The sequence below is a fragment of the Rhopalosiphum padi genome, chromosome 3 (genome assembly GCF_020882245.1).
Source record: "Rhopalosiphum padi isolate XX-2018 chromosome 3, ASM2088224v1, whole genome shotgun sequence".
Lineage (NCBI taxonomy): Eukaryota > Metazoa > Arthropoda > Insecta > Hemiptera > Aphididae > Rhopalosiphum > Rhopalosiphum padi.
In genome coordinates, this window is record NC_083599.1 from 59,984,895 (window position 1) to 60,006,605 (window position 21,711).

At 25.3% G+C, this 21,711-nt stretch overlaps 1 protein-coding gene across 1 annotated transcript in view; it reads left to right on the plus strand.

Moving 5' to 3' along the window:
- The first annotated feature begins 442 nt into the window (after positions 1-442).
- LOC132926791 (metabotropic glycine receptor) overlaps positions 443-21,711 on the plus strand; it is a 32,017-nt gene continuing 10,748 nt past the window's right edge. The window contains 3 exon segments of the mRNA XM_060991193.1: positions 443-637; positions 17,787-17,922; positions 21,622-21,690. Coding sequence (XP_060847176.1) covers positions 17,806-17,922; positions 21,622-21,690 — 186 coding nt within the window. The 5' untranslated portion in view covers positions 443-637; positions 17,787-17,805.

The following is a 21,711-nucleotide window of genomic DNA, read 5'->3' on the forward strand; positions in this document are numbered from 1 at the left end:
CAGCGAATCTACCCGACGGTACGACACCCCACCCCCGCCGCTCGCCCAGACGATACGACGCCGACATCTCTCGCACCGTCAAACAGCCTCACACGAGATAAGACGGCACAAGACGGATCGGAATATTTAGCGTTGCACGGCGCCCGCGACGCACCGGGTCCGACGGCGCCACGGCCCGCGGCCCGCGATCGCCGCCCGCTCGTAAGTCGTCGAGTATTGTGCTCAGGGGTTGGTGTGCCGGGGCGACGGTGGTAGTGGGTGTGGGAGGGGGGAGGGATCGCCGTGTGGGGCGGCGGTCGCGATGTGGAGCCGGCGGGGGTGACGGTGCCGCGGCAGGGCGCGTGCATACGTTTTCTGAGGGCGCGCGAGCGAGCGCGCGCGCGCGCACCGGCACAGCGTCTCGCCGGGTTGCCGAGGCAGTTTTTTCCGCGCTCAGTATACATGCATGCACGCCAACAGCAGTGCCGATCGTACGGCGTCTCGCGGTTGACCATCCACAGGCGACGTCGTAACTGTCGTCGTCGTCGTTGTCGTCGTCCGCCGCCACCAACTGCCGCCACCGCCGCTGCCGCCGCCGCCGCCGCCGCTGCGATAGTCGCGGGACCCCAACTGTGGCACGCTCATACCTATTATTTCGGTAATTTAATTTACTTCTGCTCTTGTGTTTGATATACTTCGTATAATACAAGTATTATTTTTTTTTTTTTTTTTTTACATCGATCGTCGCATAACTGCCCAAAAGATTAAAAACTAAAATGTTTCTAATTCATTAACGTTTTACGTATTTAGGAAAAACCATTAAGCTAATGTCTATTTTTTTTTTTTTACTTTTCAAAACCTGCTCTATTCGAACTGATTAAAAATAAAACATTAGTGCACTCGCCTAGTCTTTAACGAATCGTCATGACCGTGTCAACTGTTCGAATTCACTTATTAAATTTGAAGATTACACCCCGTTGACATTTCCGTCTTATTTAGAATCGGCCATTATAGATATCGCTTACCGCTAAGTACTACTGCAAACGATCCATACACTATACAATTTTTAATCAGGAATGAAAATCTCCTGAAAGAAAAACTCCAGCGATGTGATTTAAATTTAGAACACGATACCGTGTTGCACTATAAAATAATACACGAACCGAATAAATATAAATAAACCATTTAAAAACCCTACCTAGGTAGGTTGCAAATAAGTTTATAAAAATAAAAAAAATTACATTGATATTGTAAGATTACTAATTTGTAGAACTGAAAATGGTTTTAAAATGTTAAATATTATCCATTTACAAACACCAATAATTCTAATCACGAATTCATAACGAATAACTAAATAAATGAAAATATAACTTGATATTTTTAATTTTTAATAGTGATTACAAAATACAATCCAAATTAAAAGTTTTGTTTAAAGTATTATGTTATTTTTGTTGAATAATCATACAACTATTGAAAATAATATAAATAGTCTGTTGTTCAGCATAATATATATAGTAGGTATTCAATAACGTTGTATTCAACTAGTAGGTATACCGTTTTGTATTAATATTTCCGCAATTTAAACATGTTATGAAAATATTCAAAACATCTTATTTTTTATTCGATACATTTTTGAAACATTTTTGGAGTTATTATAAAAAGAAATGTATTAACATAAATCATTGCAAAATTAACCATCCATTTTCCAGCTCTATTTTAATTTACATATTTTATGTACATTCTCGTTCTCTGCATGATAGATGGATAGGAAATTTATGTAAATGTATTATATATTTATGGTAACTTAAATAATAAAATAATATCACGATAAATCATTTTTTTTTTGTATTGATAAATAACAATTTGATATAAATAATAAATATATATATATATATATATATAGAATAATTTAATTAAAAAGTCAAATATTGGAATATGTATTTTTTTAACTCTTTCTTTTTTAATTTAAGGAAAATTCTGTTTAAAAAAAATACGATATATTAATTACTTTAAATATTTGTATTAAGCTTTTTAAAATATCAAAATAAATCACTTGTAACACATTAGGTATAGAATTCACATCATAAACACACCAGTATTAAAATTGCTAATGGTATAAAGGTTAAAAATTTGTTTTTTTTTATAGTATAGTTTAGTTATTGATATAACTAGTTGTATATGTGTATGTAATCTGTGTAATCGACTTGTTACGGCGTTTTATATTATAAAATAACTATAATAATCTATTAAATACCGAAATTATTTACAAATTATCATTAATTTTCACATATTTTATTCAAAATAAAAAACATCATGTTATTATTTATAGTTTTTGCTTTATGAATGTTTTTGGACTGTAGTTAATTTGTTTTCGAGAAAACTGAAAACTAGTATAATATCTGTTTTGTCAGCCGTTACTATCGTCTAATTTTCGTAAACCGTTTTGAAATTATACTAGTAACTGTTACCTGTAGCAACTTTTTTGTTCTTGTCGGAATAAATTATAAATATAAAAACATCAATTAATTATTAATTAACTATCACAAAAACTTAATAATAACTATTTTATAATTTATAAATTATAATAAAATCATAAGTTACAAAGACTGGATGTTGTGTTAAATATCATTTAAAACAACAAATTGTACGCAATTAATGAAAAATAGTATCTTGACTATAATATTGTATGATTTGTATTAGAATAAAGTTTTAAAAAATATATTGTATATAATTGTAAAAATCTGAATAATATTTTTAAAACTGTCAAAATATCGTCTTGATAAAAAAATGTCAAATTTTATAAAAAAAAAATAAAGAAAGAAAGAACACCAAATTGAAAAAAGTACAATCTGTTGTTATTTGAGTTTTAATTCATAGCACTTTTTTCTATAGTTGCTTCTATTTTTTTTTTTTTTTTTTGATATGAATATAAATTCATTAACATTATACCAATTTACATTTGAAAAATAATCTATTAAATATAATCCTATATTATTTTATTTCAAAAAATTGTCATTAGCTTAGCTTGATGTGGTTTGTAGACTGAATAAAAAGAATGATGTAGACATTTTGGCATTTAACTAATTTTTGATGCATAAATTTAATAATAATTATATTTATATATTACCTTCATAAAGAAGAGAGCGATTTAAATTTTAAAATTTTGATATTTCTTAGAAAACTATTTGATAATTTAGTCATTATAACCCAATACTAATCACACATTTTAATTATATAATTTAGGTTTGTTTAATAAGATGAAGGTATTCTAAAAAAAAAAAAATATTCTTAAATGATATGTAGGTAGTAACTTAGCAAATATAAATCTATTATAGTTATAGCCTTATTAGATTACGTTTGTGATTTATTTTTGATTTTTATAGTTTAATAATGTTTTTAGTTTCAATTACGGAGATTATATTATTAATGTTACTACAATTATTATCTACTTTTTTGATTTTTTTTCTATTCGAAAATAAATATACCTGAGGGCAAAATATAATATGCCCATTCAAAATCGAATTCAATCATTACTTTAGGATAAGTTCTTCCAAGTTATATTTTTGATTTCGATGTAGGTAATTGCTTTTATTGTTTGTTTTATCATTATTGACATGACTAATATATATATCGAATATATCCATCGGTCAAAATGCATATTATAATATAATAAATATAAATTAATAAACAATATTTGTAATTTACGTATGTCAATCAGCTACGGGTTCGTATGTAATTAAGCTTCCGACACAACAACGGCCATCGACTGACGACTATTTATGAATACACAATTACTTGGTATATTATTAAACGTGAATTTGAGCGAGAAATCTCGTAAAAACTTATACGTTGAAGATATACTTGTGAAAAAGATGAATTCTTACCGGTGGTTAGAAACATTTTTTTACATCTTACACAACGATTATGCAAAGATGTTGAGACAATTCATGCCTTGGAATATAAACAAATATTTAATACATTTAATTTCGGGATCTTGCTTTAAAAAATTATCAGATGACATAGAGAACAAAATCTAGTCTCTTAAATAATATTTAGGTTATACTATTTTTAATAAACGAAAATAATGATGCTAGACGAATCTAATTTTCCATATAAATTCTGTGTCCGTAGAGAAAAGCCGCTAATGCCGCTAAAATAAGTAGTTATGTTTATTTTTACAAAACGACTTAAGGAATTTTCCTCGGAATGTCAACAGTTCACATGGATGATTATGATTTATGAATTATCAGTATTAAGGTTTATATTTTTTAACTTAATGTTTAATGCCAACACAAGTTTAAAATTCACCATCCACCATGTTTCATAATAAAAGAATACAAACATAAATTTAATTATAAGCGCATGTTTTGAAAAATAATTATTGTAATGTATATTTTTAATTATTGAAATAACAAAGTTATATTAGTGTCTTAATATCTCGTACAATAACATGAACTTTGAGTGGCTTATAAAACTTAGTATGGTATATCTACATACATATATGATATGCATATATTATTATGTATTAGTAGATACAACGGTTAAAATACAATATTAATGTAATATGATTTTAATTTATAACGGTTATACGTATACATACCATAGACAAACATATATTACACTAATACCTAGTAAATAATACTATTTAATTTGTAAGGCCTGTAAGCTACATTTATAGTTACATTCATAACAACATTCGATTAGTACATAAAATAATTAAAAATACAACTTATTTGAATAGTTGTATTCAACGTAAAATGTTGTGCAAAAAAATCGAATTATCTCAATTGTGCGTTATGCAGTCCACATAATATTATTTTGAGTATAAAAAGTGCATACATCTATTGCGATGTATAACTTATATAAATAATTATCTTAAAACAATTTATTGTACTCCATATCATTTTTTTATTTTAATATCACATTTTATTAAATATGATTGAATTTTGAGAACAATCATATCATATAAATTCTTGGTGATTTATATTGTTAGATATTTCCGTACATATATAATACGAGGTAGGTGCGTCCAGAAAGTAAGTTCCATTTTTTATTTTTATTTTATCTATAGTATTGTTTTAATTATTGTGATTTTCGACTATTTCGTTAACTTATTGGGGACATTGTTAAATCATTGTGAAAACTATTTCTTAATCGCACGCAACGTGGTGAGATTTTAAATTAATAAAAAAAAAAAAAAATTGAAAATCCCTTTATATATAAGTTATGGTCGATGATTTGTTTTTGAATGTAAAGAATACTAAACTAGTGGATATCCATAATTAAATTTGTGAAGTTTACGGAAAAAATGTTTTGAGTGATTCAATGGTTATAGAAGATGGGTGCGGCTTTTCAATGAAGGCCGTTCACGACGAAGAACGAACTGGTCGACCATACTTGGTTAATGATTATTTGATGCGTGAAGTTGAAAAGAAAATTTAAAAAACATGAGATTCACCATGACGTCACTATTTTCCATGAATTGAATTTTCGAAAATTGTGTGCCAAAAATTCTTACAGATAAACAAAGTGAAAAGTCTAGGCAATGTACTTTAGTTTTTGTCACGATATAATGAAGATAGCGTTGATTGTTTAAGTCGTATAGTTAACTAACAGGGGATGAGATCTAGGTATCCTGTATCATGTCACCCCTATCAAAATGATAGCCTGCCTGGATTGAAAGCCTACAACAACGCCATCAACGAAAAAAGGCAAATAATACACATTGGCAACTCAGAAAATCATGTATACGGTATTTTGGAGCAGACGAAGAGTTTCGGCAGTTTTGCTAATGGATTTTTCATCAAGAGGTCAAACAACAATTAATGCAAATGTTTATTCCGAGACACTTAAAAACTCAGTCATGCAAAAAAGAATAAGCGGCGAGGTACGCATAGCCGTGATATTATTTTCATCCACAATAATATCCGCCCACACACAGAAAATGTGACGAAACACTTTCTTCAAAATTAGAATAAAAAAAAGATGAGCAAGTGGGTACCGCTCTACTGTACAGTAGGTATCGAGTGACAGTAACTCGATCATTACAGTAATACAGTACAGTGACTGTAATAAATTTGAATTCAATGATATATCATTGTTTACGAAAAATGATTCTGTTATCCTATAACATCAAATATATTTCATGCTATGTTTTTTGATTTTACTGTTAGTATAGCGGTAGATTGATCTAATTTTTGTGAACATATTTAATTTATTATATTGTATTATTAGTTTATTTTACTTGTTATAATAATAAAATAATAAATATAAATTATAATTCATAACAAATCATGTTATTGATATTATAACTTTTGAGTCAATGCCACCTTATCGCTATATAAGGTTAATAGGTTTATGACTTAGGTATGGTATAAATAGGTAATATCTTAAAATTAAACTACATATTATATTATTTCTTAATATTTGAAAAGTTTAGGGCACACGAGGTTAAAATAATGCTTTTAAATTATGACAAAATAATTAATATAATTTTACCCTAATATCGACATAAAGTAATTGTGTATTTATTTAGTTTCAGTATGAAACACTTGGAAGGAGAGTATTGTATTAAATTGTCAAATCTTAGCTATAAAAATTGAAAAAATTTTAATTCATTATTACAAAATACACGTAGTTTGTAAATTATCGTGATTTTTATAACTTTAAACAAATATACAAAAATGAAATGTACCTACCTACCTATGTATTTTTAATATTTTTTTACAAGTATAAAAATAACTGTTGTTGGGTCTTGTATTAAATTTTCAAAATTTTTGAACAATAAAAAAATGTTATTAACATAAATAGAAAAAAACTAAAAAAAATGTCTTCCAATAATTCTAAAGAGTCAAAATATTTTGAAAATTAAACCATAAAGGTATTGTATATAAAACGTTAATATAAATATTTGGTGAAAAGTGCCCATCTACCGTTAATGTTTTTTAAATTACAAATATTAATTACAAATATTTTGAGGAAAAATAGTTATTTTACCAGCGAAATGATGCATTGTCGTAAAAATTTAAACTTTAAACACTCATAAAAAATTAATTTGGATTTCAATAGACATTTTTTTTAAATATAGGTTTAAAAACTTATAAGAAACCTTGTATTAATATTTCAAATCTCAGTAATTAATAATATGAATTTTTAATTATAAAATAATTTGCTAAGTTATACGATTTTGACGAAATCCGTTATTTTTCTTCAAAACTTCAAGCGCGTATAAAAAATGTTTGTGAATTTACGTTCATCTTTTTTTAATTCCTATTAATAAAAACTTATGCGAAATTATTGAAATTTGTAAAATTGTTGACTGAGTTAAAAATGTTTTATCGGCAATAAAAAAAAAAAAAAAAAAAAACAAAAAACTAATTGAAATTTTCAATAGTCTTGAGCAGTCAAAATATTTTGAAAATTATGTCATGTAAAGATATTGATAATATAAACCTCTATGTAAAAATTTTCAATTTTATGGTTTTTCGTATAAGATTTAATATAAAATAAAGAAATCGTTTTTTTATAGTATTTTATTACATTAACTGGTTTGGTGTAAAAATTACCGTTTTTCTTAAGTTTTTTTTTTGTTTTTCCCGATTATTATGACAAATTTATTTATATACTTTTAACAATCCCAAAGTACCAAATATATTAATACTACCAGGAATCACCCTCTAAGTTGATAATCATAGTATTTTTAATGCCCCAAAAAGTGCACTATTATCATGATAATAGAAAAAAACATATCATTCTAAATTCAATACATTTATCACTCCGTTTAAAATTTAGAAAAAATCATTTCTATAACAAATTAATATATTAATTGCATTATCTAGGTTCTATCATAAATTATTAGAAATCCGTGTACTAATCGATACTTTTTAAATTACTATTTTAGTATTAATAATTTGAATAAACATAATTTGTATACCTATGCATTATTCAATAGATAATAAACATTTACCAATATTTGAAGTAAAAAAACACTTCAGTTCAGAGAAAAAAAAGGAAAACATATACAATTTAATTTTAAAGTTTAATAAAAGAATCCTGTAATTTTTTGAAAGAAATGTTTACATAATATATAAATATATTTAAAAAATACTAAACGATGGAAAATTTTGAACTTAATAGATAAATAAATATATTAATAAATTTATTCATTAATTATTTCTAGTTATTTTTTAAATAAAGAATATATTTTTATCAATTCAGTTTATTAATTAATAAAAATAAATATACCTTTTTAGGTTTTTTACTTATAAATTAAATTATTTTGTTTAAAATATTATGATTTACGTACTAATGTATAGAATCGATAGTATTATGTTCAAAAAATAAACACTTATGCCTATTGGTCTTTTTTTCCATACGGTATAGTCACTTGTTACTTAATTAGTTCATTGACATTATATTATACATTTTATAAAATCAAAGTATTAAAACTAATTAATTATATTATTGAAAAAAAGATAACATTTTTGTATTTTATATTATACGTAGGTATTTTAATGATAATATTACTGAATTTATTTCTTAGCAGTGAGTAATTATAATATGATGTGTACCTCCACAAATCTGGAAGAACCAATGTGAAGACTTGGGGGTAGAATCCATTTAAATGTACGCCACACACATATTAATTATCTTATACATTTTTAAATATTATATAAACATAAAACCTATTATTTATTTATTATTTATTGACTTATTGTTTAATTATCATTTATATACGGTTAAATATGTTTCACAGGGTGTGGCAAAAAGAATTGATAATTGAATATTTTTGTACTAATCAATATTAAATTTTTTTTTTATGTATAATTTTTAGACTCTTGCGCTATATTTACGATAGATACCAATTCGTTTTTTTTAATTATTGAAAAAAAATTAAATTAAATTATTTTTGAGAAACCTCAAAATTTTAAATTTTTAAATTATTACAAGTTAATTCTTAAACAGCGGATAAAACGACTATAATTTTTTCCATTGATTGGAGCCCACGACCAGCTAACCGTTCCTAGGCATCTAGATGTCTTAATCCGGGCTTGGACAAGCCACAAACCATTAGCCCATATAGGTCAGCGTACTCAACCTTTTTCAAACTCCGGGCCACATTTGGTTTATATTTATACTATAGGTCATATATATACTTCCGCTGTCCTTTTTTTGTTTATTCCGATAAGCACTTTAAAACAGAAAAATAAATATACATTATATTATATTCTACAACTACAGTATTAGATAAAGCCGGTTTTCTTTGACGTAATTATATACCTAATATTAAATACATTAAGATTAACTAGAGGGGGCTAATTTTATATTTGAGAAGGCTTAGCCCCCTTAGTTTTGATTATAGGCTTACAAACGTACAACTAGCGGATCATTAATTGTTTGTGTATTTGTATATTAGTTAACTTATTATTAATAGTTATATTATGCTTTATAGCTTGATTTATCTACTCAATGAAGTTGCTTAATAAGTAAATTACATATTAATATATTGTATTGAAAATGTGAATAGCATTACGCTTGTAATTAATATTGCATAGGCTAGTTGGTGTGTATAGTTGGTATTCAAACTTACATCCAACATTCGTCTTTACTTTATTAATCGATTGTTCTTTTGTCTAATGTCTGACGGCTAGACTAAATATGCTAAAATTGTTTGTTAAGTTTAGCATATTTCGATTTAGTACTTTGAACCAACTATGCTGTTCCTTCAATTAAATAAAAATAATAATTTCTCATATCAATTTCAAATGGTTTCTCAAAATGTATTTATATATTTTTATAAAATCATCATGAAATAAAAAATATATAATTACAATAGTATAGCTAACACGGTTATATATATTTTTTTAAGCTAGAAGCTTGCGTTAAAAATATATAGTAACAATAAATAATTAATAAATTACGGGAATGTAATTAAAAAAGAAAGAACAGCAAAAAGAAAAAATTATAATACAAATAAATAAAAACATTTTACCGAAATTAAAATAAATATAAATATATTAATGACTTAAACTTACTAGTCATAAACGAGTTTTTTTTAACATTATTATTTGAAACATAACTATTATTTTAAAAACTTTAATTGTATGAAATTTAAAAACGGTCCCAAAAGAGTTAACAAAGGATTATCCAGGTATATTTAATAGGAATATTATATAGTCAACTTTCTCCTTTTCACTCAAAAAAATTGTAAGCATTACCATTGATTAAATTTTTAAAAATAAACACAGTGGCAACATTTTTATAGAGAATAAATTTAATAGATAGTACACCAAATTCCCTACAATTTAGTCTTGTTGATCCTTGTAAAGACCATTTCTTTTAGATAAATTAGAATTATATTATTCTAGTTTATTTGTAATTATTTGTGAAGAATATTATCAGCTAAACCATCCCATGCTAATTGCACATATTTATATATTTATTGATACAAGGCAAAATATATATGCGTTGTTTGCTTAGGTACCAGAGTACCAGACCTTTAAGCTTGTAGAATTTATAATCGAAATTAGGCAATATCTGTAATATAATTTCTTAGTTCATAGTATCAAAAAACTTGGCTAATTCCAAGAATACCGCATCATCTTGTTGCTGTTATCTAACTCATTATAAATATTGTGATTCGAATTAAATAGAGCAACTCAGTACCTATACATTATCTCAATCCAAATTAATTTATTTTCTGTCAGGAGCTTATTTTCCTCTTCCCACAAGATTAATCTAATTTTAATTATTTTTTTAAGTATTTTTGCAAAATTACTGAACGAGGATATTTGCCTATAAGTTTTAATATTTTTTCACTCCTCAGCTTTGACCGTAACTTTAAGATGTTCTAGAAAGGTACATTCATGTATGCTTAAGTTGTAAATTATGTATGTTTATAGTTTAATCGTTATCTTAGCGAAATCTACAGCAGTGTTGTTTTTTACAATTATTAATTATGTTTATGACATCCGAGTTTGTTTTTTTTTTAGAAAAAAAATTATCAAATGAAGTATTTTTAGTATCATATGTTTTATTGAGTAGTGACAATATTACATTATTTTAACAGAAAAACTAAAAGAATTTCAGCTAAATTTTTACTTACATCGATAAAGAATTTATTGAAAATATTAGCCACCTAATTTTAGTTTCCTTATGTTTCGGATCATTGTTAGTATCGTATAATAGCTGGTCATTACTAATTATAGTTTTGATTATATCTTTATTATTAGGTTTAGCACAAGTGATGAGAGATTACCAATATTAGTTTCAGAAAAATTATAATCAAAAAAGTCTGCCTTATATTTGTTTTTAACAAAAATAATAATAGCATAATTTTGATTTCAATTTATGGTTAAAAAATATAATTTATAAACATCAATAGAATAAGCACATGCAGGGACTCAGAGGATCATGAAAAGTTTTAGTTAGTTACTAACTGTTAGTATCTTTACATTGATTTTTTCACTATTTAGATTATTTTCTAAAAATAGAGCTAATTTATTAAAGTTAGAGTACACTCCTAATGTTACAACTCGAAATATTAACATTATTATTATAAGTAATTTTATTAAAATGCAAAAATTCAGAAAAATATGCGTATTAATTTGTTTTATAGCTAAGAAATCCACTTAAATTTGAAAAATTCTCCATTAATATATAAGAAAAAATACAAATAAAAAAATTTAAAGCTATGATTTTTTTCATTTTAACTTAGATAAAGCGTACTCTTCATTAACTATTAAGGCTTTCGTATTTTATTTTTTTTTTTAATAAAAATTTTAGAATTCTTAAATCATACATATACTTGTACTCTGAATCATGAGCATAAGTTCTAGTTTTGAAGAATAAATTTCTATTAAAATAAGTTAGATGATCGTTTGTGTAGATTTTAATATTACTACAATTTGAATTAACAGCTGTTACGGTCAAATGTGATTTTTTTAACATTTTCAAACATAGATCTCTTGTTTTGAAGTGATAGCAATTCAGCCACTATTTCCCTAGGATTATTAACAATTTTTGGCTGAACATTTAATGCTTTTGCAACGGAAATACTTACTCCAACAGATGAAGTGATTAATTCAACAATTTTTAAAGTCTTCATTTACGATTTTCGGAACACACACAATGTCTACAAAATTTCCGATTGTCGTTTTTTTCAAATGTTCAAATGTTTATCTAAAAACGCAATTTCATTTTTAGTGTACAATTTTCTTCTTTTAAAGTTTTTTTTTATCCTTAATATTTTAAATTTATTTTAATAATTAGTTCCTACAGGTAGATTCGTGGTATAAATTACAATAAAATAAAATGACTCTAAATGATTTGAAAATGTCGTTGACATTGTTAAGTACATAATAAAAATATGTTTAGATTTTTTAGATTTTTGGTTCTAATATAAGCTACTTATGAAGAGTCTTGAATTAAATTTTCAAGTCTTAATTAAAAAAAATTTAATATTTTTAAGTTTTTAACTACAAAATAATTTGTGACTTCGACACTTGTATCAACAACATTAGTGTTCAAGTATCTACGGTTATTGGTTTTTAAATTACAATGAAATGAGAAAATCTATTTGATAGAAAATTGATTTTGCATAATTGCATTGTAATTCCTTATTAAACATTGAATTTCAACCTTTCAATAGTACCAAAATATAGCATTTATCTATATTTTTTTATAAATATATTTAATAAAAAAACAAATATTAAAAGAACATTATTGTTACTGTTATTTTATGATTTGATTTAATATCGGTATTAGATTTATGTCATCTTTTAAGCAGTTCTTGAATCCGTCTACAGTTTTTGTTTGTTTACATCAAAAATATATTCAGAACTAATAAGTATAAATTCGTAAAATTTACAACTGTAATTGAATTTGTATTATACATTAAACTGAAACAAAATGGAAAACGTTAGAGATGAGATTGATTAATTTAAACTCGAGCGAATTTAGATAATACAAATCGTATTTAATATAGCTATGTATAAGTTTTGGCCTTTGGTGATCCTCGGGTAATATTAAAATAATTAAAAATAAACAAAACAAAATAATAATAATAAATAATACAAAAAAAAAAAATTATAAAGTAACAAATAAAATAATTTATGAACTTTTACAATAATTAGGATATTGTAAATTTTTGTTTTTAATTATTGATTCACATACTATTATTCTCAGTGGTGGTCAAATAATTTTGTCATGGGGGGGGGCTGATTTTTTAATATACACTACTTAATCATTAAAATATAATTTATGGTTATGCATTTAGCACTTATGTCTAATATCTATTTTTTTTTAATTTAAGTAAATAAGTAAGTACTTTATTTATAACAATTGAGGAGTGTTATTATTGAATATTCACGATCATCGAGCGAGGTAATTCTCGTATATTTTGTATAAATCACTAAATATTAATAATAATAATAAATAATAATAATAGCCTTGTTCCTGGAATGAGTCTAGAATCTAGATAATAATATTATACGCTCATAGGCATTGTTTTGAGAAAAAAATAAAACAAAATTTAATATATTAACATTATATTAAAATATGTCAATATACGTAAATTTAATTGTTATTAATGTTAAAGAAAAAAATCATGAGGGGGCAGTGGTGGATCCAAGGGAAGGGTAAAAGGGTAAATACCCTCACTTGAGCTTATTATATTTAAATTTTATAAATTTATAAAAGTATAAAAATGGTGTCATTGATACCAGTTTGTAAGAATAAATTCTAAATGTTGAATATTAAAATAAGTAAATAATATAAGTAATTAATGTTTATATTAATAAGTATGTTATTAACTAGGTATGAATAGTATCTGATGGATATATTTTAATTACCCCCCCCCTCGATGAATTTCTGGATCCGCCTCTGGGGGGATCTATCCCCCCCAGTTTGACTACCACTGATTATTCTAATATTAAATATTAACTTATGAATAATTTATACATTTATTAATTTAAGTTAGCTATTGTAAACACCACGAAGTATAATATATTTTTGTTAGTAGATTTCATTAATTTGTTTAGCTGTAAAAACGTGAAAATTCCACTGATACTATATTTTGATCTATAATAATAAACATGAACCTTGCCAGTATAAAATGCTGATCAATTTAATTTTCAGCATGATATTTTTTTAAATGTATGTTTATACTCGTTTAAATGTAATTAGGTAGGTATCGAATGACACTGCAGAATATTTCAAGTCGATAAAACGCATCAGTGGAATTCACATGATATAAACATAACTCATAAACTTAAAATGGTGAATTTTACATATAGTATTATGCTTAATGAAGTGAAGTAAAACTTGTCATAATTCAATAGAAAGTTTAATATCGTTAGAAAAAGTTGAATAATAAACTTATGAATTTTAAATTTGTTATTTTATATTTCAGATCCAAAAATTATATTACAAAACAAAATAAAACTATTTAGTACATTTTTACTGAGAACAGACTCAGACTTATTTTATGAATGTTATTTTCATTATTAAAAATAAAATAATTCTTACGTATACCTATTACCTATTGAATATTCTAACTAAAGATGTAGTAAGAATTTGTTACAGTGTATAGTGTATACTAATAAGTAGGTAGGTAAATATTTATGTAATATGACGATTAAAATACATTGTGCAAATTATTTACTTTCGACTTTTACGTCAATATACATTCTATAAGAGTAACACGTTTATATCTACATACCTAATTATTAAATACCCGCTTAAAATATTATTGAGTTAAGATTTTGAGATGATTAAACGCCTTGTTAGGTTAATTAATTTTAAACTAAAATACAAATTTATAAAATAAAAGCTTAATTTTGTAGAACATGTTCGTAAACATTAACAACGAAATTATAACGACTGTTTTGCCTCGAGCATCTTTGGTATAGCTGTACTGTACAATCAAATTGTGGTGTAATTATTAAAAGGAAAAGCCGATATCTAAAAATAATTGACATAATGTAATAATATTATTGAACAGTCTATTTTAATGAAAATATGGAATTTCACAAAGTGATGTTTAATATCACATCACAGTATTTAACGGTAAGATGAATTGATGATGATGACATAACGTAATAAATAATACAATCGTTTTAAAATGTTTTCCTTAATGAGATTGCTATGGAAGATTCTATTATTACAGCAAATATAAATCTACTCCATATTATCTATGATGCAATAATTTTTCGGGGTTTCGCCAAAGGTTGATATAAGTAATATTTATTATGATATCCTGACTTAGATCTTCAATGATCGGTAAACGTATAATAGTATGGTTATGGACATGGTAGTTTAGTCACTAATCAATAATTATGTAATATCTGTATCATTATGTTTATTTTAAGTTTTTGATTTTTCAAACTATATTAAAATAGTCGCTGTGATTGAATAATGAATATTATACAATATTGAATACTAGACATTTAAATCATACAATTTTTTTCTTAAAACCTTAATAACTTGAAAACTTTAGTTAGTTTAAAATTTCTGTAAGTCAAAAACATTTTATTTCCTTTTAGTTCCACTGTTTATAGCATAATTATTACATAGTTATTAGTTATTAGTTAAAAATATAAAAATATTTTATTTTATCAGGTTTGTTCGGAAAGTAAAGATAAAATGATAGTTAATATAATTGGTTTTAGATTTAATTTTTATAAAGTTACAACAATTTCTAAATATTTACCCATATACTCATATAGTATATATAAACAGTAGTTAAACAAATTCACACAAATTACGTACTGAATATTCGAAAAATGGATTGTTGTGAGGAGGGAAGAACAGTAAGAACACGTACATTATTACAGTGAATTATCGGCATGAATATTATTCAAATAACGTTTTATCAAAGTTGGTTAAACGCTCATGGTAATTGTGCCATCAGAATACATGGAAGATAATATATACGATCTATACGCTGATACATTTTCCATGGTACCTCTTGATGATGTCCAAGCGTTTAAAAATATCAACTTATAATGAAATTTAAAAAAAAGAAAAAATGATTTAAAAAATATGAGTTTTTTCTTAAATCAACCACATTATCGGCATTTCAGGTAAAATAAAATGCCGAAAAACTTCTAAACGAGTTTCCAGATGATTTAGGAACATTATTTCCAAACGAAATCCTGCAGTTTTTTGTCATATAAGGTTTCAAATATAGATAACGTAAAAGTATACTAAAAATGAATCAAGAAATGCGTGTTCTTGTAAAGAAAACATTTTTTTTTTTTTAGAGAGAGAGAGAGAGAGAGATCCGTATCTAACGTGACTTTAAGAATTCTTTTGTGTAAGTACACATAACACATATTATCACTTGTTCCACTTAACGTTCCTTTTTTACTCTACAAAGAATAAAATCATATTTAAGATGAATTTTCAAAAAAAAACATTGCTTTTTTCAATTTGAAAACAATATCTTTGGTAAAAAAAACTATTGGGGAGTGAGTGTGTTGATAATACTATGACTATCTGTATTTTAGTGTTGTGTATGGGATAACAACTTAAAAACTATAACTTTTCCTCAGTGACATTTTAAAATTAAACAATTTTTCTCCTTGTCCTTTAAAATATTGTAGAAACAATCGTCCAGATTCCCTCTGTTAACTGTGAATTATTCTTTTTTCAAAATGAAGGTTGACCACCAAATCAGATAGGGAAAATATTTTCTTGTTGTTTTCAAAAATCTTCATCATTCGACTCCAACCAATCGATTTCATAACCGAAGATATTGAGCAACTGGATTTTAATATTAAACATGTTGTCAACATCTATACTTATACATTTTTAGGATTCAGCATTGAGCACTGTACATTTTTATATATTTTTTGTGTTGTGGTTTACCTTATTTTATCTGTCTTCCTTTTTTTCTACTGTTTTTATCTTTATTTTTTTTATATATTCTATTTTCTATAATCTATAATTTTTATGTATATGTTTTTACCTATTCTTGTTATTGTGAGTTTTTTAACTCCAGCGATTTTTTTGAATTTTATTATGTTTAATTTTTCTTTGTGGGATTATCACATCGAATTTTTACTAATATATTGTTAGCTTATGTGACTTTCTTAATATTCATAATTTTTTCCCTCTCTTTTGATACTTTTCTGTCCAACCAATTGAAATGTATTATAAATATAATATACGTATAATAATATAGTCTGAAATAATTAGATCATATCATACAAATCCAAAAAAAAAAAACATAAATTATCCATGCCTTTCAACTCATCTTAAAGAACATAGACTTTTTAATTTTTTTTTTTAGACTTGCAATTTTATTAATTTTTTTTAAAATACCATCTTGTCTTTTTAGTGTTTTAAAAAAAGACACATTATCTGTTTCGAATATGCTTTGTTTTATGTATCAGATATCGTTAAATTTAATGAATATGAATCATACAGCAAGAGGATATAATCTTTTTTCAAGGTCTTGTACACCTTATAATAGCTTTCAATTCATTCCATGTCCAATTTTTCAAAAGTGATATAACACGACAACTATTTAATTTATAATTACTTATGTGGTAGTATTATTATGTAATAAGGAGGCATGACAATTGATACAATAACCAATTTTATTTCTAAAGTATAATATATATATGTCTAATATAAACAGAAACATTTATATACTCTATTGGTTCATTTGGTTCTCTATGTGTATTATAAAATATATAATATATATATATACTATCATTATCATCAAATATTCAATCGAACAAATTTAAAATATAATCCATCATATTTATTGTATAATATTAATATTTTCTTATATTTTTCAGTTTTTATTTTTTAAATAAAATGAAGATTCAAAAATCGGATGCGATGATTCGAACAAGTTTACTGGCAGTTCAAATGATAATCATCGCTCTCAACTTGGTTCTGATTGTGGTAGTTATCAACAAAAGAAAATGCAAGGTATTGTTAAACATATTTGTATAATTAATTATATTACTACATCAACAGGTAAACAAAATACATTTAAAGTCGTAGATAAACCGGTTTACAGGAAAATCGAACAGTTGATTTCTCAGCTAGTGTCTCATATGGTAATAATAACAGCAAATATGATAGGGTTATAATAACAATTATAATTGAATTACATAAAATAAATAATCCTACACTGTTAGAGACGTGTATAAATAATTATACATTAAATTAATTAAATAGATTAAATATTAACTGATAACAATAATGCACAATATACAATATTATTTTATCACTTAAACAATACATATTCCGTATTACTATGGCATTAGTACCTACGCACTTATGTGTGTAGTGCTTCGATATTTTGTGGGAAAGGTAGTGTGATTGGTGTTAACTGCTCAATATTTCATCTATGACTTACATACGGTTTTCTGGTTAGAATGTTAAGATAAAAAAGTACCTATGCTTCCAACATCGAGATAAAGAATATATCAGAGCAGGCACACATACAATGAAAACCAATCGCAATGATAACAGTTACCTCCCTCTATAGTTGGGTAACAATTGATTTGAATGCATACAACTATAACGGTTTATGGCCTAACAATAATTGATCAAGCTGGTCATATTTTACAATTCAATAATCTTATATGATATCATGAGATATAATAACATAATATAATCAACATACATTTTAAAATATTTATTTATTTTTTTTTTAAATGTGTACAGATTTAAAATTTTTAATATTATGATTCTCTATTGTAATAATATCTTCTATGATTCTATTAGTATCTTAAGTTTCGTCTACTGTAGATTTTAATTTATTCGATACTATACCATTATAATGTGTATAGACTATAGAGTATAATTATGGCAGCATATTTAAATTGTCAGCTATTAGATTTTAATTTTTAGTATGAGAAAATATAAACATTGTCCATTTATTAATTTAACATAATATTATGTAAATTGAATGTATAAAAATTAAATTTGTTAAAAATACACATCAACCATTTTAGAGTCTATTTGTGTTTTATTTAGATGAATAATAATATAAAGGCAATATAATAAAAAATCGTATATTCTATTGAATTTCCATAATTATTTAATAATAATCTTTATTCATGTGTTGTAAATATTTTATACTATGTCTGATACCATATGGTATTAAAATAAAGGAATAAATATCAAATATGTATATATTTTTAAGCATAAGTGATATTAATTGACTGTTTGAATCTTCATAGTTTTAATGAACTGATATATTTATTAAATTGTGATTTAGGATTTTGGGAACTATTTTATTTTCTCATTGTTCCATCTCTAAAAAAAAGATCAGGAAAGATCAGGATATAGTTTTTTATCGATTTTCTGTTGAAAAAAGTGTAATTTACCTACCAAGTTATTCTTCAAAATTAACTAACATAAATTAGTAGGTGATACATCAATTAAAAATGTAAACAGTGGATAGAATTAACCTTCGACGAATATCAGAATATTTTATCGTGGTTAGGAGGAACGAGGAGTTGTCAAAAGTCGAGTCATTTGTTTTACACACTTTAAAAAAGAGGACTATATTATTTAGCATGGATTTAACAATAGAATATATGTTTATTGTATTAACAATTTTATGTATGAACTTAAAAATGTTTTAAAATAACAAACTAAATATTACTTATTAATAATATAAGGGTGTTGGACAAAATGGCCATCCTTTCGGTTGATTTACTAGAAAAGTAGCGATAAAATTAATTGCAAGTACATCTTTAATAACCTAATGTACTAACACTTGTTAAAAAATACTTAAGAATATGCGTGTTAACTATAATAATATAATTATTTTTATTAACACTTTTTTTTTCATTATTCAAATTATTTAATTATAGTTAATAATATAGGTATTTGTGATTGAACCAGAACCAAAAATCTTAAGTCTTAAAGTAAAACAAATATTATCAGATCTAAAATGAAACTTTGATAATTATTTAAGTGATTATTGGTGGTATGTGTTATTTTTTATACACGGTTTGCCTTCAGTTACATTTTTAATCGATTGTGACAATAATGATACAAATAATTGTGATAAATTAGAGAGTAAAGTTTCTCCTTGTCATCGTAGACTCATTGAACCAGACAAACAAAATGCATTTGACTCGCAAATTTCTAGCGGTAATTTTTATTATTTGTTAAACTTGATACCATTTATTGGGTATTTCATGGTTTTATGATTTTGACAGTTAATGAAAAAACTTTTTGAAATATACAAAAAGTAAATATTATTTTAACTCAGTCATTAAAGTGCTGATTTTTTTTTTTTGATTGTTTAATATATAAGTGAAGTAACTTATTATGATATACTGAAATTTAATAAAATTACATTTAATATTAAATAGGTTTTCAGAAAAGTTTTACTCATTTTTTACTGTGTTCTATGGATTAAAAGTATGCAATTAACAGAAAAAATATTTAAAAAAATGATTATTAGTTTATTTTTCTCTACATTTTTGTTACACAGTAATAAAGTTATGGTTGGAATTTCATCGTGATACATATTTAAAACTTTTAAAGTTATAATAAACTAAAAATTTTAAGTGTATCCCTTAATGACTTAAATTATATGGATACATATTATTTTAATTTGGTTGTTTTTGGTGAAAACCAGTTCATGCAATTTGAATATTATGAAAGGTTTAAGAAAAAATTACTTAAAGCTAAAACTTGAAAATATACGTATATTGCTATAGATAAATAATTCAACTTCAAAATGGTTTTGAAATTTTTTCAATACCTCCATTTTAAATATAACATACTTAGTTTATACTGATCCTGTAAATTTTTCAAAAATTGAGTTGTATGTTTGTTGCACCGAACCCTTTGAGAAATTGATTCCGAATACACACATGATGTGGATACTTCGACCTTGAGACGTGAGAGCTCTGCTGTTTGTACCTATACGCTATAATAATATATGCAAGGGAGTTGCATAACTCTTGTGTTCCTGGCAGCAGATATTATTACCACAATCATCTAAAATAAATATATTTTTAATTTTTTAGTTCTTTTTTGATGGTATAATCTGGTGGTTACAGAGTAATTAGTAATTACAAAGGAAACGAGAGCTTTCGGCAACGACAAAAATTCAAGATTAATAAAAATTAAAAATATAAATTCATAAATTAATTTAGAAATAAAAATCTTTCTCACCGGTTTTCATTTGGCTGCACCACTTAACTTTTACTGCGTAATTGGTAAGAAGTAATGCGGAAACCGGTATATTATTATTTGGAATGAACTGTACAAGAAAACTATATTGTCTATATTGTACCAAATTAAAATAAAATAATTAGTAGTTAGTTTTACTATATGTAAGTATAAACTTAACATTGTTATGGACACTAAACTCGTATGAATTTATAATTATAATGTAGCTATCTGTATAACTATAATTGAACAGTTAAATTTCTTTACGTATGGTACACAATAATATACAGCTATAATTTATTTTTGTTTGTTAAAAAAATGTGTTTTAAATTAAACGATACTCGAACATTTAAAATATAAATATCAAGTAGAATTGAGCAGGGATGTATGAGTATTAAACACATTTTTGGGGATTTGTTTCATAGTAATTGCATGTTCAATACTTTATCAAATAATTAATAAAATAATTTGTTTTTTTCACAGACAATTTCATTGAGTATGTGGACATTATTGGTAACCATGATAATCGGTTCCATAATATTGGATATGGAAGTAAGTCAAATAAAATATGTA